The sequence below is a fragment of the Polypterus senegalus genome, chromosome 10, assembly GCF_016835505.1.
Source record: "Polypterus senegalus isolate Bchr_013 chromosome 10, ASM1683550v1, whole genome shotgun sequence".
NCBI lineage: Eukaryota > Metazoa > Chordata > Cladistia > Polypteriformes > Polypteridae > Polypterus > Polypterus senegalus.
Genome location: NC_053163.1, coordinates 161,880,970 through 161,905,912, shown reverse-complemented (window position 1 = coordinate 161,905,912; position 24,943 = coordinate 161,880,970). Strand labels below are relative to the sequence as shown.

Here is a 24,943-nt window from a genome sequence, read left to right as displayed (position 1 = left end):
TTTTGTGGTGTTAGACGCTGAAGAAATTGTCTGTTTGAAGCAGTCAGGGACCACAGATTGTGTCTGGGAAATATAAAACATGGCAGCCAATTAGCTGCTGCACGTTTTTAATAATGCTCCTGCTTGACCAGATACTTTAAGGACATTCATTTCTTTAAAAGCCCTCCTTATGTCACATACAGAAACAAATACGGCTGAATCGTGTGGTACTGCTGGCAGCTGAACAGTGGGCTACTTACTATCACTGTGAGAGTCGACATAAAAGGCATTAAGTTTATCGATGACAGAAAATGTAGACGAATCAAAAAAGAGTAAGTTCTGCTTAGCAGCCACAGACAGATAACACCAAGGGGAAAAATGACAACCAAAAGGGGCAACTGGCATGGAGCCCACCACACTCAAATACAGAATAAGGGAGGGACTGGAAGGGGAAACCAAGGCCATTCTGAAGAGTCAGCGTGGGCATGTGAGTGGGATTCTCACCTCAAACTACTGCCAGGTCCAGCTTGTTCCATGACACTGTGAGTCAGTGGGTGTTCGTTCGTTCTCGGCATCTCCATGACCCCAGGGTTTAGTGGAGGGCCTAAGGCTGCCTTACCTCATTGTGCATCTGCTCTTTTGCAGGAAGTCTGCAGTGAACTCTGGTGCATCAGTAAGAGTAACCGCTGCATCACCAGCAGCATCCCAGCTGCAGAGGGCACCATCTGCCAGACTAACACCATCGACAAGGGAGTGAGTGTGCAGGGCGTGCCAGCGCCTAAATTCCTCCTTTCCTATATGTTCTCTTTCGCACAACATGCCTGGCATATGGTCTTGTCTGCTTCAAAAATTGTATGGGGATGGTGTCAGTTATTAATTAAATTATAATTATGAATTAATTATTCAAATATTATACTCCTGATTGTAAAATGCCTAGTGATGGTCTACAGACTTGACTGATTGCTTGGCGCCTTTCCGTTCACCTCTAGCCTTTGTTGCCATCACTGAGTACTTCAATGTCTTCTGTTGCAGTGGTGCTACAAGAGGGAATGTGTCCCCTTCGGAACACGGCCGGAAGGCGTGGATGGAGGGTGGAGCCTCTGGTCACCATGGGGAGAATGCAGCCGCACGTGTGGAGGAGGCGTGTCATCATCGACCCGACACTGTGACAGCCCCAGGTGAGTTGTGGCCTTCATCTGCTTTCATCAAGCTGATCTTTTGCTTTTTCTCTTCTCCACTGACATGACTTTATCCCGCTTGTTTTTGTGTGATTTTGTTACTTTGTGTTCAACGGTCTGTTCAGTGCAATTGGTCAGCCCCCAATGAATAATAAAAGTTATTTCTTGAACTTTTCACACATTGAGTCAGAGTGTGAAAGTCACTATAGAAATAAACACTGACTTGAATTTAAATAGATATGGTCCCTGAGGTCCACCGTCACCTCTTGTCATCAATCAGACATGCCTGAACACGGGGCCTGCCCATGACATCCCATGCATTTAGAGTATTAAATACAATGCGATACAATTTATTTTTATGTAGCCCATAATCAGACAAGAAGTGCCGCAATGGGCTTTAACAGACCCAAAAAAACTTTGTAGGTAAAAAATGGAAGAAACCTCAGGAAAGGTAGTTCAAAGAGAGACCCCCTTACCAGGCAGGTTGGGCGTGCAGTGGGTGTCAAAAAGAAAAGGGGGTCAGTACAACACAATACAATACAAATCCTCAATACAGTAAAAAACTAAACATTTTAGAAGTACAGAGCAGAATTTAACAGTAGATGATATCCCATAATAGGATTTGGATTTGTTTAGAGTCCTGGAGACCTCATTCATCAAGCTGCCCCGCCCCATTGACCATTCCACAGCTGAAACAGCGCTGGGCCAGCCAATCCGATGAAAGGACCCCTCTACCTCACAATTCCTGCGATCCTCCGTCAGGCTGGCAGGTGGGCCGTGGCACCAAGCGGCACATTTGAGTACAGAGAAGAGAAACAGAATAGGCGAGGGTTGGTAACAAATTCTAATGTTTTAGTGCTAATGACCAGCAACAGAGATGCAGTCTGCACAGTCAATCAGCAGCTCTAGTCAGGGTATGCTGTGGGACATTGTAATGTCACAGGAACGTCCAGGTCATTAGCTTTCTGATTTGCTATTTGTCCCCTAGAAGACGACCTAACTGGTCTTCCTGACATCTGAGGTCACTCCTTATAACTCATCTGAACATCTTCTGTTCTCAGGGGTAGCCTGGTGGGTCTGTTCTTCTGTGCTGATACTCCATGGCTGGTCTCACTCCCTTAGAACCAAGCTGAACTCTTTGACGTTTCCGTACAAGTCAATGAGGTGTCATTTCGCTTGGTGGTTTGCTCAGTTCACCAAGTGTTATCAAACATTAGGGTCACTTTGACCTTTAGGTCTGAGGAGCATCTCAAAGGCCCTTTTTCAGTCTTTTGATAATGTGACTGTATGTCTTTCTCTTTGTCTAACTGCAGGCCAACCATTGGAGGGAAGTACTGTCTGGGAGAAAGGAAGCGATTTCGATCTTGCAACATTGATGTGAGTTAAAGGCTTGAATCTTTCACAGTTTCATTTCAAATGTGTATAACAGACATTAAACATTGAATAGGCAAATTGAAGAGTTAGGGATGTGTGACGTCACAAAATGAAGATGAAGGCTCAAAGACCTCTGAATCCACTAAAGAAGGTGACTCAATGCAAAGCACATAAGCTGTTAGGTCATAACATGTCTTATGAGTCACATCACAACATCTGTTGAATATTCAGGGTCTATGCAAGTGCACAGATGATCAATAAAGACCTTTTGGAAGCTTCAGGAAAGGCTAAGGAGGGCTGGTGTTTTTTTCTGTTTTTTGTATCCTGGTTTGATTGTAGTCAGACATAAGAAGCACTTCAGGCATGGCAAAGGTACACTAAACCTCAAACCGACGATGGACCAAGTGGCAAAACATAATGTAAGGTCAGAATTTCACAGACAAAAGAAGCAACACAAGCAGGAGATGTCCACAGGTCAAGCTTTATAACGCGCTGGTGAGGCCTCATCTGGAGTCCTGTGTGCAGTTTTGGTCACCAGGATACAAAGAGGACATAGAAAAGGTCCAGAGAAGAGCGACTAGGATGAGTCCAGGGCTACAAGTTTAAGAGAAGACCTGACTGAAGTGTTTCAAATGATGAAGGGAATTGAGACAGTGACTTAGAGATGAATTCACCAAGAACACGAGGACAGAGTTGGAAACTCACACAAACAGTAGGAAGATTTTCTTTACACAAAGAACCAAAGACCGATGGAATAAGCTACCAAGTGGTGTGGTGGACAGGAAGACTTTCAAAACTAACTTGATGGACAGGAAGAGTGACTTGTGTTGTGCTGAATGGCCTGTTCTCATCCAGATTGTTGGAGCCCAAGGTTGAAACCCCAAAAATGGTTTAACTGGCTTAGAGGAAAGGATGGCTAGACTAGAGTAGAGTTGATGTACTGACCAGCTGAGCTTCACTGCTGAGTAACTCTGTGACAGAACACAGTAATTAAAAGTGAAACAATGGATTACTTTACCCAGAGGCACCGCTCAAGGCAAGAAAACAGTTGTGAGACTTGGAGTGAACTGCCGGTGTATCTTATTACTATGACCCCTTTACTTCCGAAGGGTGGCACACTTGGAGTTTCTGAACTACACTGACATTTTATGGCACTTGGCCTGACTATGGCAGCGGTGATGCAGTGTGCGCCTCCATTGGTAATTCTTGCTGAGAATTATTTGGAAGTTTTTAGAACAGGCCTGCCCATTTTAACACAATTCCAAGACTAAAACAGTCATGTGACTCTCTGATTATATTACATTATAAAGGGTAGCATGTTGGCACAGTGGGTCAGTGCCGCTGGCGCCACCTCACAGATTTAGCGTTCCCACGCCCCGGCTTTGTCTATGTGGACCCTGCACATTCCCCCCGTCTGTGACTGGCTCTTCCTCCCATATCCCCTATGGAGTGCATGTTAGGTTAACTGCTAGCCTCATGAGGGTGGGTCTGCGGGTGAGCCATGTGATGGGTTGCTTCCTCCTTGGCACCTGATATTGCCAGTACTGTATAAACCTCAATGACCCTGAGCTGGGATGAGCAGGTCTGGGAAGGTTATCTATATATATAATTGACCAAGTCGCCCGACCATGGGGTACGCACGACAGAGCCCCGCCCGCCAACTCTAACCCTCCTCCCACGTCCACCCTCGCTCTCGAGGCATGCGCACTGCCTGCTCATGTGCCCGCACGTAACACCTCACCAAATACCGCCTCAGTCGCTTTCGTCTCTGCTACAGTCCACATGCACCTCTGAGCCACGTTGACTTTTCATTGTTCTTTTCGGTTCTGGCTGCTTTTCTATATATAAATCGACCAAGTCGCCCGACCATGGGGTACGCACGACAGAGCCCCGCCCGCCAACTCTAACCCTCCTCCCACGTCCACCCTCGCTCTCGAGGCATCACTTCTCAACTGTCACTCCGGAACAACTCAGTACACGAGCTATATTAAGTGTCACCAACTAAGACTCGCTACACCTTAATGAACAAGTACTGAAACTTATCCCTACCGACGAAGTAACTTTCACCAGCGTTGACTCCATCGTCAGAGACGATTCCGCAGATCAACTTTCATTCCCCGAAGAATTTCTTAACAGTCTTACTCCCACTGGCATGCCTCCGCATAAACTCAAAATGAAAATGGGTTCAGACGTCATGCTTCTCAGAAACCTCATGCCAGCAAGAGGTCTCTGTGATGGCACTAGACTTTCTATTACCAGCATTCACCGCAATGTACTGGAGTGTAAGACTATCGCAGCTGCTACCTCACAAACTGTCCTTATTCCCCGGATTTCCCTGACCCCATCAGATTCAAATTTGCCTTTTACTTTTACACGCAGACAATTTCCTGTTAGATTGGCCTTCGCGATGACAATCAATAAGGCACAGGAACAAACTTTCAAAAAGATATGCCTGTATCTGCTCAAACCAGTTTTCAGTTACGGACAGTTGTCTGTTGCTCTCTCCAGAGTTCCATCTTTTCATTCACTGCAAGTCGTATCTTCAAACCCACCCCATTTGGACAACTGTGTCTTTCAGGAAGTGTTCACACATCAATAAATAATTATGTGACGTATGCTACGCCACGGGTCGGCTAGTATTATTATATAGGGCCGTGCAAAGCTAATAAGATAATGATAAATACTAAATGTGTTATACTCATCAATAATGATAATCATGTGGCGGCTCATTTCCTGCTAGGACTGTTTTTAGTTTGCAGGGCTGTGTTTGAATCCACTTCTGTTTGTGTTGTCAAATTTCACTCCGCCCGTTTAAACACACTTACAGGTAAGTCCGCGAGTGCAGCTCACTCCGTGAAGTATTCAGGCGAGCTGTGCAAAGCCCACAGGATTTCAGATGGGATCCGGGCATCTACTGTACATCTCAGTCAAGTGCTGCGTAAATTCTCTAAAATGTTTTGACAGGTCGTACATTTGTTTTTTAATTGTTTATTTCACGCGATTACTGTAAATGTTTTTTTAAAGTGGCACACGAGTAAGGTTGCTAACTTACGGTTTATTGTGTGTGTGTGTGAGAACAGAAAAGAGATGTGTGGAGGGTTCGGACAGCACAGGGTGAAACCATTTTAATAGCAGATGATTTAACAAAAAGCAAGCCAAAAAAAACAAATTGAGCAATGCCAGCGTACCAGTCTGTTAGAAGCTGGCACGAGTCTGTTACGACTGACCACATCCAGTGGAGCGCTGGTTTAATAGGTCTTAGGCTAGATGTAGCAGGACTTCTGGAGGATGAGCAGAAGTGACGTTAACTACCTGGTGCCAGCAGTCACTGGATCTGAGAACACCGGAGAGAAAGATGGGAGTGGCAGTGCCAGTCTGGGGTGGAATTACCGATAGCGCAGAAGCCCTGAAGATGACCCCTATGTACGCATTTGTGACACATACTGACACTTAAACATATCACAAGTATTAACAACCAGTGACTATTGCTGCTGTACAACTGGTTTTTATTGTAATGGTGTTAAAATCATGATTTTGAGAACCTTTAGCACTTTATGGGCCTCTTTTTAGCTCCCTTTGACAGTGTGTCCTGTTTGTCGCCATTCTGATTGCTGGGAGAGTCCGCCCAAAACAGTCAGCTGTAGCTAAAAAGAAAAGTTTAACATTTAGGCATCAAGTGGGGAAAAGAAAGTCCAAAAATGTTACTCTTCAATGTTGTAGAACAGTGTACATAGCGCAGAGAAGAACGAAGCGGAGCGCTGTGAACAGGCAGGTCTCCATTTCAGCCCACATCAGCACACAGCCAGAGCTGGGCAAGTGAAACAAACACAACGGCCAGGAAAGTGAAGGGCGGATGTGCTCAGAGAAGACGTGACGGCGAAGAGCAGTAAGAGTGTCAGGTAATTACCAGGCAGACCGACTGGCATCATGAGGTGGTGAAAGATCAGTACAGCATTTAAACGAAATATGTAGTATATACTGTACAGGACACTAATAATGTCATTTTATAGATCTGTTTCACCACACTGCATACAACTTCTTTACAAGACCTGTTAGGTTAAATGATGCTAAGGATACATCCAGCCAGCCATCCATTTTCCTAATCCTCTCATCCAGGATCACAGGGTGCAAAGCAGGAACAAAGCAGCCCATCACAGACAGGATAAATATGTAAGCGTAAGAAATAATATCACGTCACCGCTGAATTCTTTTTGGTTTGTTTTTTTTTGTAGGTGTATTTATTTCCATTTATTTGCTTAAAAATGCAAGCCTTGGTGGACCCTTCGGACCTCTGTGCATCCTCTTGCATTTTACTGTAACTGAAAAGTCATCTTTCAATTCTAAAATACCAGAACACTTTATATTTGCTGTACACTGAAAAAAAGGGCCCTGTCATCCGGAATGACTTCTGGCTAAACGGTCCGGCTCAGTGGAGTATCCACAAGTCCTCCTTTCCCAGGCCAAACGGTGCCAGTGCGCCCCTGGCTCCATCTCCCTCTCAGATTGTGGTAACATCACTTCCTGGCACAGAGCAGCCCAAAGCCCGAGAGAGCTGGCAGACTATACTCTTCTTGTCTGTATAATGAGTTTTCTGTGCAACGCGGCCGCAGAGAGCTTAAACTACTCGGCACATCCACATAAAAACGACGAGGGTGAGCTTTCTTGAAGGCTGTTACTGGACATACCTCGATATTAACTGAAATATATACAAAAGAAACATACAGGTATATAAAGTGTACAACCAAAGACAATAAATTTTGATTCACAACGCAATACATAGCAGACAGCAGACGTTAAACAATAAAGCTTTAAAAGACGCTTGCAAGGCGAGCGATTCGAGACAAAGAGAAGCGCGTAGACTGAGGTCCAAATGGCTGTGTAGCACAACTAACCAGACCCAGGGGTTTAAATAGCCTAAAGATACGCTTTGGACGCGACCGAAACAAGAGATGAAGGGGTGCCTACGACAGACACATGGGGTGTTTCAATGTTTATCGTGGGTCCTTCATGCTTTACGTGAGTTACTGCGAGTGTGGGACGTGACTGACAGGCGTGTTAATAAGTGACAAGACAAAGACGGAGCAGAACTCAACAAGTAACAGCTAACAGCGTGTGGGGCAGAACCATGAGGCTAATGTGCCGTTTCTGTGATTCCTGCGTTTCTTGTCCAACGTCATACTAATAATTCTTTGCATTTATATGGCGCTTTTCTCACTACTCAAAGCGCACAACAATTGCAGGTTAAGGGCCCAGCAGAGGAGAGTCCCTTTTTTTGGCATTTACGGGATTCGAACGAGCAACCTTCCGATTGCCAGTGCAGAGCCACTCCTTGAAGCCCAATAAACGTTTTTATTTACTTTTTTATGCTTAATTCTGATAATAATTTATTTGGTGCTGTGCATCACAGTATAATAAGCAGAAATGTGGCTACTCGTGGGTTCAAAAAACTATCCATCCATCCACTTTCCAAGCCGCTGAATCCGAACACAGGGTCACGGGGGGTCTGCTGGAGCCAATCCCAGCCAACACAGGGCACACTGATAACAAATGATGTGGACAAATATACTGCTGTACATTTCTGGCCTACTATTGTACTTGTAACAGAGTAAGTGGATGAGAAAATGGAACGGCGTGGGGTTCATTATATTGTGTAATGGTGAGGGTGGCCCAGTGCCACGCTCAGACACGGGGGCTCCTGTACGAGGTCTGTGTGCCCCTCTCCTGCTCTCTAAAGGTCCCGTTAGGTCGACGTCACTTTCCACGCTGACCCCGGCTGATGCCAGTTTCATTTATTTGTGGGTCCGCCTGGTGACAGACTGACTTGAGTGCTGCATTGTGCCCATTCCTCCCATGGGAGACTTTGGCTACAGTGACGCCTTTAAAAATGTGTTTCTGCAGTAATCCATGAAACATCCTGTAAATAAAGAGCGGCACTGTGCGCAGTAAAGAAATGTCAATAATGTATGCTAATCCCTATTTTTAACACGTAGTCAGTGAAAGAAGTGTTATATTATAGTGCCGGGACACTCTGCACTGCACAGCCAGGCGGAGGACGTACGATGAGTGGAGTGGCCATTTTACCGGCACTCAGCCTTAGCCTTTTTACCTGCCTGCCCGATTTGTTGAGAGGACCGAGGGCTCCCGATGACGTCTGATCTCCGAGTCGCCACACTTTTCATTTTCCTTTATGATCTGAAGCTGTGTGTCTGTCTTCACCTCCAGTCTTTTTCCCTCTCATCTATTCAGGAGTGTCCAGCAGGATCCCTCGACTTCAGAGAAGTGCAATGTGCCGACTTTGACAGTGTGCCTTTCCGGGGAAAATACTACAAATGGAAGCCATACCGGGGTGGTGAGTAGAACATCGGAGAGGACTGGAGCTTTATGTTGGGATGTGGGGCTGTGCTGTGTGACGCTGGGGACACAATGAACTGTCTGAAATGGGAAGCTTTTATATAATGTCACTTGGCACAAGATGTTAGCCATGCAGCTGCCTGTGTGTTTGTGCACATGGCGCCCGGGTGCGTGGGCCAACTTCACACAATCCACAAGGCCCAGGATCAGAGAGTCCACATGGGCAGAACGGCTCTGGAGTGGACAGACACTGGGATGGAAGCTCAGTCTTAGACTGGCCATGCTTGATGCTCTACTGCCTGAGAATGAGACGGTCTCTTGCTTCATGAAGGTGATCAGGAGATGCAAACGTAGTTGGGAATTCGTGCCCGAGTCGAAAACCAAAAAATGCAAGGCAATCGATCGTGAAATTCAGAACACAAGGCAAAGGTCAAAGGAAACAAAGCAAGTCTTTTAACAAGGATCAGACTTGATTTTACATAAAGGATACAAGCAGCGCTCTTTATGTGGTCTTTCTGGAGACGACACGTGCCACACATTGGATCTCTGTGACAACAACTGATGCGCTCACTCCCAAACTGATGCCGCTTGTAAAAAACAAGTATGGCGCTGCAGCAGAATGTTCAATATTTTCAACTCTTTGTAATATTTAGAATTTATGAAGTTCAAACACTCTAATTTGAGCCATCTGGGAAGGCTGCAAAACAAATGAATATAAAGTGCAGATCATAACTGATGCCAGTGCAGAGGGCAAACACAAAGCATTGTCTGCTGTTTGACAGTCCGAGAGGCCTCAGCAAATCAGAGTTAAATGGCCTACACGTATGGGGGAGTAAGGGTTACGTTTTCATCTTTACGTTTTACTTGGGAGGTCCACTAGATAACCCACAAACACTCTGGGGTGGCCCTGGTAGCCTGATAGTCTGGCTGGCATTAGAAGAAGAGCAACTAAAGGACGTGGCATGATAAGCCTGGCACTCAGGTGAGCTACAGCAAGAAATGTCAACTACAAACATATGGCATGTGCCAAAGGTGAGGTGGCAGTGGAGGAAAGGGAAGAGGTAGTGAAACAACTGCCACAATCAGGAGGGGACGGTGTCACCCTCAGACCCCCTGTTTAATGTCTTGGTACGGTACGAAGTGAGGACTTGACGTTTTCATCTTCCTTTTACACTCATGGGAATCTTTGAGTTAGAACGTGGTGGAAGGGACCCCCAATACGAAGCAAATATTACAGATGATAGGACAGTGAACATCTCCCCACAGCACGTCCAAAGCGCTTGAAACATTAGAGAGACCCAGTTTCTTGTCCATGGAGTTTCTTTCCTCCGCCTCCACTCAAAGGCTCAACGGGCACACACTTCAAATCTGCTCCAGGCGACGATCCCCCTGAGCACAGAGGATGGAGACGAGATGGCTGGCAGGTGCCCGGAGGTGCCAGTCTCACACACAGTTGGTTTGGCTGGTCTGCCGTCATCATTTTGAATTCTTTTCTACGCCCACCCTTCCCCCTGATTTTGGCATTACGAGTTAAATAATGAACACCATGTTAACACGGAAAACAATCTAAAACTCAGCAAAAAGTTCTTTTTGACTTCTGCACCCTTCCTTCCTTCCTTCCCCCTGCTCCTGATCCCCCCTAAAGCCACTCAAGGCCCCCTCACACCCGCCTCCTGCGCTCTGCTGAATTCCAGTCTTCATGGCACTCGTGTGTTTTGATCTCTTGACCCCCGGCTGCACTTTTGCCAAAAGCACAAACTTATTAGAAAGCAGAAGGGAGCACTGAGGGGATTAGGGGGAGGCCTAGAGATGGGGATTTGGGGGTGTTAATTACTTTCAGCTGTTTGCCTCCCTGGCAACTCCTCCCCTTCCTCATTCGACATTCCTCAGCTTCAGGACGCCAGATACCTTGGAGTTTTTATACTTACGGAGTAAAGGCAGCTTGTAAAGTTGGCAGGAAGTGGCGTGACCTGGCACATGACCTTTAAACCTAGCTTGTTTTTTTTTTTTTTTTTGGAGATCTGTTGATGTTAACATAAAAATGCACAGGGTATTCGGTTAAGTCAGCTTGTCATGGGCTGCGTCCCAAACTGTGTCTCGGGGACCGCCGTCATTTTCTAGTGCACTAAATGAGACCCCTTAGCAGGACCAAGAGGGATGCCAATCTAAAGAGTTCATATGGCAACTCCTGCAATAGAACTTCCAAGCAACCATCCCATCATGCAGTACATCAGTTACTTGTGAACGTCAAGAAGGAGCTACGGGTGCAGACTTTGTCTCTTTGGTCCCATCACAGACCGCCAGGTGGTCTAAAAAGTGGTGATGACCACCAGCAGAGAAGTGAGCCTAACTTCTCCATATGAAAGCCTTGCCAGGAGGAGATTTTAAATTAAACAACAGAATATTTCATAATGTGCTGTGAAAAAGTATCTACCCCAGTACCTATAGCCTCACTGTTGGTATATATGTCACAATGAATGGCCTCCAAGGGTGGCACAGTGGCGCAGTGGGTAGCGCTGTTTCCTCGCAGTTAGGAGACCCTTAAGGGGTCGCTTCCCGAGTCCTCCCTGTGTGGATTTTGCATGTTCTCCCCGTGTCTGCGTGGGTTTCCTCCCACAGTCCAAAGACATGAAGGTTAGGTGATCCTAAATTGTCCCTATTGTGTGCGCCCTGCGGTGGGCTTTGTTTCCTGCCTTGTGCCTTTGTTGGCTGGGATTGGCTCCAGCAGACCCCCATGAGCCTGTAGTTAGCATATAGTGGGTTGGATAATGGATGGATGGATGGATGGATGGATGGATGGCCTCCAATCATTAGAGCCACAAGGAGGACATTTAGAACAGTGGAGAATCTTCCCAGGGAAAGCCTACCAACCAAATAACCTGAAGGGCGCCACATCAACTCATTCAAAAGTCCTGGGGGTCCTACAAGAGCATCCGAGGAACTGCAGGCCTCTCCAGCTGCAGCAAAGCTCAGTGTTCATGACTCCATGACAAGAAAGATGGGCTTCATGAGAGAAGGCTAAGGCAGAAACCTCTGCTGTCCAAGAGAAACATCAGTGCTCATCTTGCATTTGCAAAAAAAAAAACACACCTGGGTGACTCCCAAGTCAAATCTGCAGACGAGTCAAAAGTCAAACCCACTGTGTCTCGCTTCAACTGGAAGAACATCAGACCTACAGTCAAATATGAGGGTGCAAGTGTGATGGCGCAGAGATGCTTTAGAAGACTTGTCATTGTTAAAGAAACCAAAAAGTGTGAGTGCACTTGACCGGAATATTCTGAAGACGAATGTCTGATCATCTTTCCATGACCTGAAACTGGAGTGTCATTGGGCTGCGCATCAGGACAAGGAGCCAAAACACAAAAGCAGTTCTACAAATGAATGGTTCAGGGTGAATACAATTCAAGTTTTGAGTGGCCAAGATAAACTGATAAGAAAGGCCACAATGGTGCAGTGAGATCCTTGAACTACAATTTGAAGTCCACTACACGTACATAAACCTCCGACCCTTAGTAAGAGTTTGGTTCAAATAGGTTCGGAAATGGACGGACCCTTAGCCCTAATTTGATCCCCTTTTTAGATGAATACAGGAAAAGAAACCACCCATACCAGTTCATTAGAGCGTACAGTATATTGGATAAATCCAAACATATTCCCCCTTAGAACATCCAACATGAAAAAGGCTGAACGAATAAACAATAATTTAAATGGATTATAACAGAACAACCTCCACAATAAAGAAACTGTGCTTATGCAGAAAAAAAAGAAAGAAAAACCAAAACGTACCCCAGCTTACCGACAGAAGATAAGAATATAATGAAGACATGCCTCTACTGTATATACATATTCGAAACATTCACAGACCTCCCTTAACCCCATCCCTGAGTGTCCTGATCCCTTTGTGTGAGCCAACCTGCCTGGGTACTCCAAAGTAAAGTCCAATGACATGAATCGCTGCGCTCGCCAGTAAGGAGCAGAGACCCGTCCTTGAAGGTTGTGTGTAACTCACCCGGGTGTCATGGCGTTCAAGTGGCCCTCAATCGGAAGACATCGAGGTAAAAGAAGCCAGTGCTGTACAGACAGACCACCTCCGATGGTTAGCCAACACAAACCAGTCCACACGTTGGAGTTGCTTGCTTGTGGGATCGCGCCTTTGATTTCCCTCTCATCGGGTTCCTCCTCTCCTCCCACTCGAAAAGTGTGCATATTATTTTGTCTCATGTCACATTCAGCACATTTATAAAAGGACCCACAGGCACAGCGTGACCCCCTTCTCCCCTTAAAATGACGGCCTACAATTACTAAATTGCCAGAACATTATATTTTCAAGAGGAACAAGGTGGCAGAAACAGACACGGGGAAAATAAGACGTAGTAACCGCTACAGTGTATCTGAAATAAAGCAGTTCTGCAAAGAAGAGTGGGCGAAAAGTCCTCAATGGTGACTGATGTCAAATATAGGAAGCACAGTGTCCGCTAAATGTGCTACATACACGTGTTGAAACTATGGGGACAAAGTCCTGAACTAAAAACTGTATGGCGACTTCACTCAAGATCCCTTTTGTATTAAGGGCTGAGACCGTTCATTGTGTACATGTGCTCATCTACACAAAGAGCAGGACGTGTGTTCTGACCGAACAGAAATTATTAATTAAAGAAGTCAGGAGATAAGCGAGGTCAAAAATACGTACAAGGATTGATACCGGGGAGTTATGACTGTTGGAGATCTTTTAAACAAACCAGAAAACGCTAAACAAAAATCAGCAGCCATTAGTCAGAAGTTCAGTCAAAGAACGTTAAGGGAAACATGAAGAAATGAGCACACCAAAACATAAATGGATCCAAACTCAAAGGAGAAAGAAACAGCTTCGCTGACAGCACACGCCAGGCCAAGGCAATGGCCAGCGCGAAACTCAACAAATGAGTCAACCTGGTGCAACAAGGAGAGGGCAGAAAGGAAATCTTACAGGAATCAAGACAGTGAGAAATAAAACTCCTTAAGGTTAAAAATCCCAGGTTAGATGCACAGAAGTCCAACAATCCCTCTATCAAAGGCAGAAAGAATGAATAAAATACAGCAATGACAACAGCAGGAGTGCGAAACAAAAGTCAAGTCAAGTGGCCTCATCATCAAACCACCCATACGGCGAATTGCAGCACACAGTGGTATGAAATGACCCCGTGTACAGTATAAGGCAGTATATACAGAATATATACACGTCCTCTGACTTTCAACTGTTTTTACTTTCAGTAAACTTAATGTGTAAGTATTTGTATGAACACTAAAAGAGTCAACACCATAAGACATAAACTAAAAATGTTTCACAATGTGTCCCTGAATGAAGGGAGGCTCAAAATCAAAAGTACCAGTCAGTATGTGGTGTGGCCACCAGCTGCTTGAAGTACTGCAGTGCATCTCCTCCTCATGGACTGGACCAGATTTGTCAGTTCTTGCCGTGAGATGTTACCCCACTCTTCCACCAAGGCTCCTGCAAGTTCCTGGACATTTCTGGGGGGAATGGCCCTAGCCTTCACCCTGCGATCCAACAGGTCCCAGACGTGCTCAATTCCTTCGACGATAAACACGAATCCGTCCATCACCCCTGGTGAGACAAAAGCGTGACTCCTCAGTGAAGAGCACTTTGTGCCACTCCTGTCTGGTCCAGCGAAGGTGGGTTTGTGCCCATAGGCGGCGTTGTTGCTGGTGATGTCTGGTAAGGACCTGCCTTACAACAGGCCTACAAGCCCTCAGTCCAGCCTCTCTCAGCCTATTGCGGACAGTCAGGGCACCGATGGAGGGATTGTGTGTTCCTGGTGTGACTCGGGCAGTTGTTGTGGCCATCCTGTACGTGTCACGCAGGTGTGATATTCGGATGTACCGATCCTGTGCAGGTGTTGTTACACGTGGTCTTCCACTGTGATGATCAGCTGTCCTTCCTGTCTCCCTGTAGCGCTGTCTTAGGCGTCTCACAGTGCGGACATGGCAATTTATTCAGCAGTCCTCATGCCTCCCTGCAGCAGGCCTAATGCACGTTCACGCAGACGAGCAGGGACCCTGGGCATCTTTCACAGTCGGTAGACAAGTCTCTTTAGTGTCCTGCGTTTTTAGAACTGTCACCTTAAATGCCTACTTTCTGTAAGCTGTTAAGGTCTTCACGACCAGTCCACAGGTGCATGTTAATTCATTGATTGTGGTTAATTGAACATGCATGGAGAACATTGTTGAAACCCTTTACAATGAAGATCTGTAAAGTTATTTGGATTTTTAAAACATTATTGTTGAAATACACAGTCCTGAAAAAGGGACGTTTCTTTTGTTGCTGAGTATATATATATATATATAAACACAGGACAAGTGCAAGACCAGTAAAGGACGCTGCTATACTATAAATAGTAGGGAAGTGAGTGAATAATTTGAAATAGATTGTAATAAATAAACAATGACGACAAATAATAATAAACAACAGTAGTAACAAGTGTAACAAAATGTGCTGCATATAAATAAACTACTAGGAGCAGATCTGAGCTCAGAGTCCAAACCACCAAGGTCTAGAAGCTGTTGCAGAACCTGGCAGAACTGGTGGTTCAGATGGTACAGTACCCTCTGCCAGATGGACGTGGGAGGTGTGCGGGTGGTCTGTCCTTCACAATGCCACAGGCCTCGTACAAAGAGAGGTGAGTGAAGGACAGCCTTGCGTGTGCATTCACAAGCCTTTCATGACGCTCCCACAGTGGGACACCTTGACCTGTTATGTATGGGACATGATGACGACTGCGACTCTGATAGCTCACCAGTATGGCAGGAATGACAGGCTTCTTAACACTGCTAGGCAAGTGGCTCAGGGTATGACTGCAATAAGTGCGGGCAATGGCCTAATATTAAAAAGAAAGAGGTCAGCAGACTCTCATCTCAAAAACACCTCTGAAGACACAGACTTGTCATAAATTCCATTGGTCAGCAGCACACAGTTGTTCAGTGACTGCGCTTCAGCAGGGAGATTTCTTTTATCGAGCGGTCATTTGATGAGGCAGGGCAACAACACAAGGCTAAGGTGTAAAAAATGAAAAGCACAGATCAAGCAGTCTCTTTTCTCTGGCCACAAACACAGAGAACGTCTTTAGAGGTCTTGGTAAACATTTTATGGACTTCATGAGGGCAATCAGCTTCCATAAGCTTTCACTGCGATATTTTCCAAATGCAGCTGATGAGGAAACAGGGTACTTTACACGACATCGGTTTGAATGTCAGTCTGAGATGGAAGTGAAAGGTGTGATGAATGTCATACAATAGATAATCTTCTCACCGCCTGACCGAGCTCGCCATGGCTACAGCAGATTTAAGTAGAAGACGTGGACTTCATGAGAAGCCTTTCCATGTTTAATGTTGAGTGTGAATTAACTCAGCTTCCTGGTCACTGGACCCCCATGAGGATTGTCGGTTTTATTATGAGGCGCTGCTCTTACCCACATGACTGCTCCCCACTGCTATAATATAATATATATATATATATAATATAATATAATAAGTTATTTACCGTTGACTCACACTTTATTATTTATTTATTTTGAACTCCAAAGGTGAAATGGAGAGAACTTAAAGAGAACAAGTTCCCCAGGACTCTGAGGTCTTTTTCTGTAGCGACATTTTTATTAAAGATATATTTAATTGATATAATTCTTAAAAATAGAACTTTTTATTTTTTTTAAATGTTAATAACATCAGAGAGAAAGAGAAAAAAAAGGAAACGCCAAAAATACCCCCAAACCCCCACAAATCCACACTGGAGAGGTGACAGCAGACTGCTGTTGTTGTGAACAGAGTGACCAGCAGGCGGCGCTGCAGCAGACCAAACCTCTGACATAACCTCCCAGACACAAACCCCAGTTTACGCAGCACCAGTACCTCAACAAGGGCTTCATTGTATTGTTACACAAAAGCACCCAACAGTAGTTCTTCCTTTTTTCTGTCTGTCTGTCTCTTCTCCTCCACTCCTCCCAGATGACCTTTGTCCATCCTCCACTCACGTGAGGTGGGCAACTCCTTTTATTTAAGACCCAGGGGCACTGCCAGTGAGTGCTAGGACAAAGTTTGTTGGAAGTACTTCTGGGTTAGGCGATGAAATGAAGTATGGTTTGTAACTCCCCACAGTGACCCCCTACAGCCCTCCCGAAATCCAACATGGGTGCACCTTGGGACTCCGACTCACAGCATGCCCTGTGGGTATCCGAATGGGCATCACAGTCTATTATTGGGGCAGAAAGTACTCAAACTCCGATGTTTCCCCCAGTCTTTCCATTGAAATGGCTTCTCGACTGGGATGCCAGCACATGTGCGCCATCCATTCCAACACATAACTGGATCTTGAACCCGATATCTCAGACTGATATCAGCCGTGTGCAGATCCCATCCAGGCCAGACCTCATATTTTTCAATCATCTGTCTACATAAATACAATGCTGAGGGGTTTCTGTCTGTCATGCAAAAGCTCACACACCGCTGGCACTTGAAGGTCTCACGTGACTGCTTTTGCCGTAACACACACGACATCAACCACGATTGGGGCATTTTGGCCCACAACAGCCCCTCAGTTTGGCCTTCCGTTCTTCTCATGGCAGCGTTTTTCGCCTGACAGGAAACGCACAGCCGCCTGCACATGTGACACATCTTTCACGAACGCCCCTTGTCTGGCATGAAAACAAAAGAGAGGTGCGGGTACAGCGCAGCTCACGTTCAACATATGAACTTCATTGCAAAACGCGGTGACATCATGGTCAGGCGGAGAAGAGCAGCGGTGCTTGTGTTGCTCCTTTTATGATGGTCTGCCATGAAGTTCATGCCATGTCACGGGGGATTATCCATTGAGGCTCTCGTGGATACAAACCATATGGAGCTGCTGATACTGTGCATGTGTTGTGAATCAGTTATCCTTGCACTTCTTGTCTAAGTTCACGCTGATCTGTCAGTTTGGTCCGTGCTGCAGTGTGTTGCCATCTCATTGAGGCTGATGGTTACCCGATGTCGCCGATCAGGTTTTCCGTGGTGTGTATTACTACATGACGTAGGCAGAGTGTGAGTGTGCACAGGTAGCTGTGTCTCCCAGTCAGTGTGTGTGTCACTGAAGTGTGGATCGGCACCTGCGGATGCCACGGACAGTGTCACACATTCCTCATGCCAATGACACCCCTTAGGTCACAAAATACAGGCATGACGAGTACCACACACCTCAGCTTACAAGACTACATTCATACCAGCAGCCCTCGTGCCCTGCCCTTTACAAACAGAAGGTAAGTTAAATCGGACATGTCAGTATCACAGCGCTTGGCACTGCAAGACTGAACCCGCTGCTTACGTCAAGCACTTTAGGCACTGCATGGGCAGACCTCATCTTCAGGTGAAGCACCTAACCAAACACGTTCATGCCCTCAGAATACTCACGTCTCTCCTCCTTGACTCAGAAATGTACAACATTTCATCAACGCTACCAGCTCTTACACCCAAGCCCTTAGAAACCGAACACAAGTTGAAGAAGACAAACTAGCAGCTCTGACAAACGCCAGTCACTTTCTGGGAGTTCAAAAGTGTGCCCACGCCTGGTAATGCACAGGACTTCAGGCTTTTGATTTAATGTTTCATCGCATTCTTAAATTTGTTTTCCATGCTCTTCTTTTTTTTTCTTTTTGGAGTCCCACATTAGGCCACCTCAGCCCACATTCAGTGATATTCCATCCATCCATCCTTATCCAACCCGCTATATCCTAACTACAGGGTCACGGGGTCTGCTGGAGCCAAACCCAGCCAGCACAGGGCGCAAGGCAGGAAACAAACCCCGGGCAGAGCGCCAGCGATATTTTCATAATGAAAACGAGAGCTAGAACTAAAAATATTGTTTTTCATTTTACAAGGACAAGAACTGAAATTAAGGCAAACAGAGAAACTAAAACTAAACACAAATAAAAATTAGTGATATGTGAATGAACTAAAACGAGGACGACAATTGAGAAAAAACGAAAAAAAACAGCATTCGCATTTTCGCTCAGTCCTGTTCAGTCATACAGAGGGGTTGTTTGTAGGTCGCCCTGAGCTTTCAGTTACGTTGTGCCGTTTACTATGCGGTGATCTCGTACCTTGGGCTTCCTAGAGTCACGTGGCGCAAGTTGTGCAAAGGACCGTTGTTTGTTTGTTGAGCACGTTTGGCTCGTCAGATTGAAGCAGTAAATACTTGTGGTTGACGATGGCGAGTTCTGCACAGATGTTTTCAGGTAGAAAGCAAGAAGGTAACGTGTGGAAATACTTTAATTACAGTGCAGATGATAATAAAAGCAAATGTAGTGTATGAGAAGAATCTGGGAGTTTCAGTCCAGGGCCAGCTGTAGCAACACGTCCAACACCTCTCTGGCACCAGGACTGCACTTCAGGACTGGCAGCAGAAATCGTCAACATGCAGCGTGCTGGCGCCAGGGGCTGAGGACCTCGTCTGTGCACCTGCATGGCAGACGCCCGTCAAGCGAATATTTGTGAATATGTGTGGCTGGATGTCGTTGCAGCATGAACAGATCTCTCGAAATGCGTGCTTGTTTAAAGCTTGACAGTAACGTGCTGGCTGCACAGACTGGTGTCTTGGGGTTGAAACATTTCATCTTGCTGACTGATCATTAGGCCACTTCATCTGTCTCATCCTTGATAGTCAGGCTGTGCTTGACGGCATTTTGAACTGCAAGTGAAACATAACTTGCATTGAAATGTGTGAAGGCCAGCATTTGGGGCCTTGCAACAGAAAAAAAAAACCCTAAAATTGTACAAATGAATGACTGACTGACTGTATTATGTAAAAAGGCCAGAATGAAATAAAATAAAAACTAAAATTTTAAAACACAGAACTAAATAAAAATTGCAGACTCTAGACCAAAATAAAATAAAATAAATCTACAATTAATATCAGAACTGAAATATCACTGCCTACATTTTCCATTCCCTTTTATCTGAGGACTGGAGGAGCACATGTGTGGTATGAGCGGCTCCTCATGTGCCGATGGCCCCCCGGTGTATGCTGTCTATGTGTTCTGAATTACTACATTGATAGACGTCACCCCTTCAGTTCCCCTTTAATTTCAGGGCCGGCGGTCTGCGTGTTCAAATGATGCGCCAGAACAGGTGGTTCTCTCATCTCAATGGATTTTAAAAGAAGCCCCATAAAAGCTCACTTTTTATCGTTTTTATATCTGTTTTCGTTGGCTAACTGGCCACTGGCAGGCCTGCACTTCTGACCAGCCAACAGTCATAAATTCTTAAATCACTCCATCAGTACATTAAAAGTTGTTGTGTGATGGAGAAAAATGTCTCTTTTTAAAAATGCCATCCCACATAATTTGATGCCCCTGACCATAGGAGGAGGCTCCATTTGAATAAACAGAACGACTTTTATCCAGTGTGTGAAGGTCCTTTGTTTTTTATAGGTGTCTTTTAGGCCGGTGCCCAATACCCGCAGTATGCAGACTTTTACAGCACATTGTAAAGGCTGCTTTTAGATTACTTAGCCGATTGTGCCAAGTCCTCCTTACGCCCGATTGTGTCAAGTCTTCCTTATGCCCGATTGTGTCTAGTCCTCCTTACGCCCGATTGTGTCAAGTCTTCCTTATGCCCGACTGTGTCAAGTCTTCCTTATGCTCGATTGTGCCAAGTCCTCCTTACGCCCGATTGTGTCAAGTCCTCCTTACGTCCGATTGTGTCAAGTCCTCCTTACGCCCGATTGCGTCAAGTCCTCCTTACGCCCGATTGTGTCAAGTCCTCCTTACGCCCGATGCCGCTGAGGTGAGCTAAAGACCCTGCATCCCCACACTGCATTAAGAGGATCTGATAAGAGACACATGAATGACCCATCTGTATAATGCAGGACTTTGCTGGTGTTGCTTTTTATTTGTCTTATATTTAATGCTCAAAATGAAAGACTCTTTTCACCACATTTTTTTTCCACACCCTGAGGCTTCATATTTATTCAACTTTACTTTTAAACACTCCCATTGGAAGGTGCTATATAAGTATTGACTATCACACTACATTATTCCTTTTACAGATGGCCAGTGCTCACGCTGAAAGGCGCTATATACTGTATGTGTTGGCAGTGCTCTGTATTTTGTCTTTCTATCTCTTCCTTACACTCGAGGCTCACACATGATGACGTTTCCATTTCTCCTACAGGTGGAGTGAAGTCTTGCTCCCTGAACTGCCTGGCAGAGGGTTTCAATTTTTACACTGAGCGAGCCCCAGCTGTAACTGATGGCACACCGTGCCGTGAAGATTCCCCGGATATCTGTGTCAACGGAGAATGTAAGGTACGTCCATCCCACTGACAGGTATGCCAGTCTGAGGCTGCCCTCAGACCCAGTTTGAGGTCTTCAGCTCGAACGTCTGTGTTGACTTCCATTAAAGTGTGTTGAAGTATTATTTGTTGAGAGCAAAGCCTATAAATGGTACCACCTTGCCCAGTAAACATGGCATAAACACTGGACATATGCAATGGTTACAGACATCATACAAGAGGAAGGAGGGCCGGCGATGTGAAGCCATTGTTTCTGGCAGTGTTGCGACTGCTCGCTTTACTGTGACAGATTTGAGCCACTAGATCAGGCTGAGTGCTTCTGCTTCAGAGTTTCAAGTAAAGTGAAAGGTGGTAGATGAACATACGGAGTCACAAATGGTGGCCTGGGCAGCCTGGCATGCCCTGAAGTTTCTGTTTGTTATATTCAGATTGTGTGAGTGTCCATACGTGTTCACTGGGATGATCTTGACATAAAATAAAAATCAGCACAGAATGGTAGAGAACATACGCCCTAAAACTCACAATCTGACCGTTACCTTTACTGCTGAAGACACTAAACTAGTCAGTTACTTTACAAAGTGCCATAGCAACTGAGTGGGTTTGACTGACAACGTCTGCTTTGAAATGCAATTTATGAAATGACAACTGGAGGTCTACTACAGGATTAAACCTGACCTTGTCCCATCTTATAGGCATTATGGGCTGTTATAGTGATGTTTTCTGCTAGATGTGCATATTTTTATACCGAGATTACAGGACGACGTTTATTCCAAAAGACGTTATCTTTCCAAAAGGAAGGGATACAAAAATAAAAAAGAGAAAGTAAAAGGAGATTAGTAATGTAATTCAGTATCCAGTATGTATGACTATGACTGCGAGTGGCAATGGGACACCAACGCCTCTGTATTGTGCATATCCTCCTCTAGGATAAGACAGCTGCTGGGATTTGAAGTGGACGACTGTGCGCGATGGTGGGTTCAAAAACGCACTTCACTCCTCTGCAGTGATACGATGTGAACGACAGGCAGAAGTAGAATTGATTTTTCTTGTGTGGTACAGATTACATGCTTAATGTAGCTACAGAAAAGAGCACAGGGAAACATCAAGTGTGACGGAGGCTTTAAGGAGCAGTGGCCTTTGTTTTCCCACCCAAAAAATCCTTTAAAATCCCCCACAAAACTGATTAATTTGTAAAATCGCTTGCAGAACAAATTTTAGTGTCAGTTTCATGAAACTGCATGTGAACTGAAATGCTCCAATTTCACTCATCACTAAATATGATTCATGGGGAGAACTTAATTCTAGTCGAAGAACCAAAGTGACCGCAGTGTGTCACCAGGAGCTTTTAGCTGCGTTAATATATATATATACACGTGGACAAAATTGTTGGTACCCTTCAGTCAATGAAAGAAAAACTCAAAATGGTCACAGAAATAACTTTAATCTGACAAAAGTAATAATAAATAAAAATTCTATGAAATTTAACCAATGAAAGTCAGACATTGATTTTCAACCATGCTTCAACAGAATTATTTAAAAAATAAACTCATGAAACAGGCCTGGACAAAAATGATGGTACCCCTAACTTAATATTTTGTTGCACAACCTTTTGAGGCAATCACTGCAATCAAACGATTCCTGTAACTGTCAATGAGACTTCTGCACTTCTCAGCAGGTATTTTGGCCCACTCCTCATGAGCAAACTGCTCCAGTTGTCTCAGGTTTGAAGGGTGCCTTTTCCAGACGGCATGTTTCAGCTCTTTCCAAAGATGCTCAATAGGATTGAGGTCAGGGCTCATAGAAGGCCACTTTAGAATAGTCCAATGTTTTCCTCTTAGCCATTCTTGGGTGTTTTAGCTGTGTGTTTTGGGTCATTGTCCTGTTGCAAGACCCATGACCTGCGACTGAGACCAAGCTTTCTGACACTGGCCAGCACATTTCTCTCTAGAATCCCTTGATAGTCTTGAGATTTCATTGTACCCTGCACAGATTCAAGACACCCTGTGCCAGATGCAGCAAAGCAGCCCCAGAACATAACAGAGCCTCCTCCATGTTTCACAGAAGGGACAGTGTTCTTTTCTTGATATGCTTCATTTTTCCGTCTGTGAACATAGAGCTGATGTGCCTTGGCAAAAAGTTCAATTTTTGTCTCATCTGTCCATAGGACATTCTCCCAGAATCTTTGTGGCTTGTCCACATGTAGTTTGGAAAATTCCAGTCTGGCTTTTTTATGATTTGTTTTCAACAATGGTGTCCTCCTTGGTCGTCTCCCATGAAGTCCACTTTGGCTCAAACAACAACGGATGGTGCGATCTGACACTGATGTTCCTTGAGCTTGAAGTTCACCTTGGATCTCTTTAGAAGTTTTTCTGGGCTCTTTTGTTACCATTCGTATTATCCGTCTCTTTGATTTGTCATCAATTTTCCTCCTGCGCCACGTCCAGGGAGGTTGGCTACAGTCCCATGGATCTTAAATTTCTGAATAATATGTGCAACTGTAGTCACAGGAACATCAAGCTGCTTCGAGATGGTCTTATAGCCTTTACCTTTGACATGCTTGTCTATAATTTTCTTTCTAATCTCCTGAGACAACTCTTTCCTTCGCTTCCTCTGGTCCATGTTGAGTGTGGTACACACCATGTCACCAAACAACACAGTGACTACCTGGAGCCCTATATATAGGTCCACTGACTGATTACAAGATTGTAGACACCTGTGATGCTAATTAGTGGACACACCTTGGATTAACATGTCCCTTTGGTCACATTATTTTCAGTCTTTTCTAGGGGTACCATCATTTTTGTCCAGGCCTGTTTCATGAGTTTATTTTTTTAAATAATTCTGTTGAAGCATGGTTGAAAATCAATGTCTGACTTTCATTGGTTAAATTTCATAGAATTTTTATTTATTATTACTTTTGTCAGATTAAAGTTATTTCTGTGACCATTTTGAGTTTTTCTTTCATTGACTGAAGGGTACCAACAATTTTGTCCACGTGTGTATATTCTTTTCTGCATTCGTATCTATAGTCTCTCGATCAAAGAGCTCATAAGGAATTTGATTTACAGAGGGAGGCACAAAAGCCTTCATTATCCAAATAAATAAAAAACTCTGTGTCAATGTGTTGTAAAACCCCATATCCCAACATGCATCTTTCAAATAGTTTTTAATGTTCCTACAAAAACGCAGGAGAAGCCTGTGTGCACCTGAGGTCGCTGAATCTTTTCCTTAACTGATAGTGAATGTCAGAGGCGGGAGACGCACTGGCACACAGGCGTAAGTAGTGGCCGTGTCACACAGTAAACGGTGTCTGCTGGCCACTATACTACTAGCAATGATGTCACCATTTACTAACTCCATGTTCGCAAGTGGCCATTTATTTTTATTTGCTAAGATTTATTTTTTTATTAAGTGTTCATTTTATGCACTGAAGACCTCTATTTGCTGGTTCATATAAACTGCTCAAAAAAATTAAAGGAACACTTTGAAAACACATCAGATCTCAATGGGAAAAAGAAATCCTCCTGGATATCTATACTGATATAGACTGGGTAATGTGTTAGGAACGAAAGGATGCCACATCGTTTGATGGAAATGAAAATGATCAACCTACAGAGCCCGGAATTCAAAGACGCCCCAAAAATCAGAGTGAAAAAATGATGTGGCAGGCTAGTCCATTTTGCCAAAATTTAATTGCAGCAACTCCAAATTGTAGGCAGCACTTTGTATGGCCCCTGTGTTCTTG

General features: G+C 44.8%; 1 protein-coding gene across 1 annotated transcript in view; it reads left to right on the top strand.

Moving 5' to 3' along the window:
- The window catches only part of LOC120538290 (A disintegrin and metalloproteinase with thrombospondin motifs 10-like), a 161,334-nt gene that overhangs the window by 76,042 nt on the left and 60,349 nt on the right, over positions 1-24,943 (top strand). Inside the window, exons 12-16 of the mRNA XM_039767753.1 lie at positions 625-732; positions 1,012-1,157; positions 2,471-2,534; positions 8,778-8,880; positions 21,078-21,211. Of these exons, the coding sequence (XP_039623687.1) occupies positions 625-732; positions 1,012-1,157; positions 2,471-2,534; positions 8,778-8,880; positions 21,078-21,211 (555 nt within the window). The remainder of the gene's footprint in view (positions 1-624; positions 733-1,011; positions 1,158-2,470; positions 2,535-8,777; positions 8,881-21,077; positions 21,212-24,943) is intronic.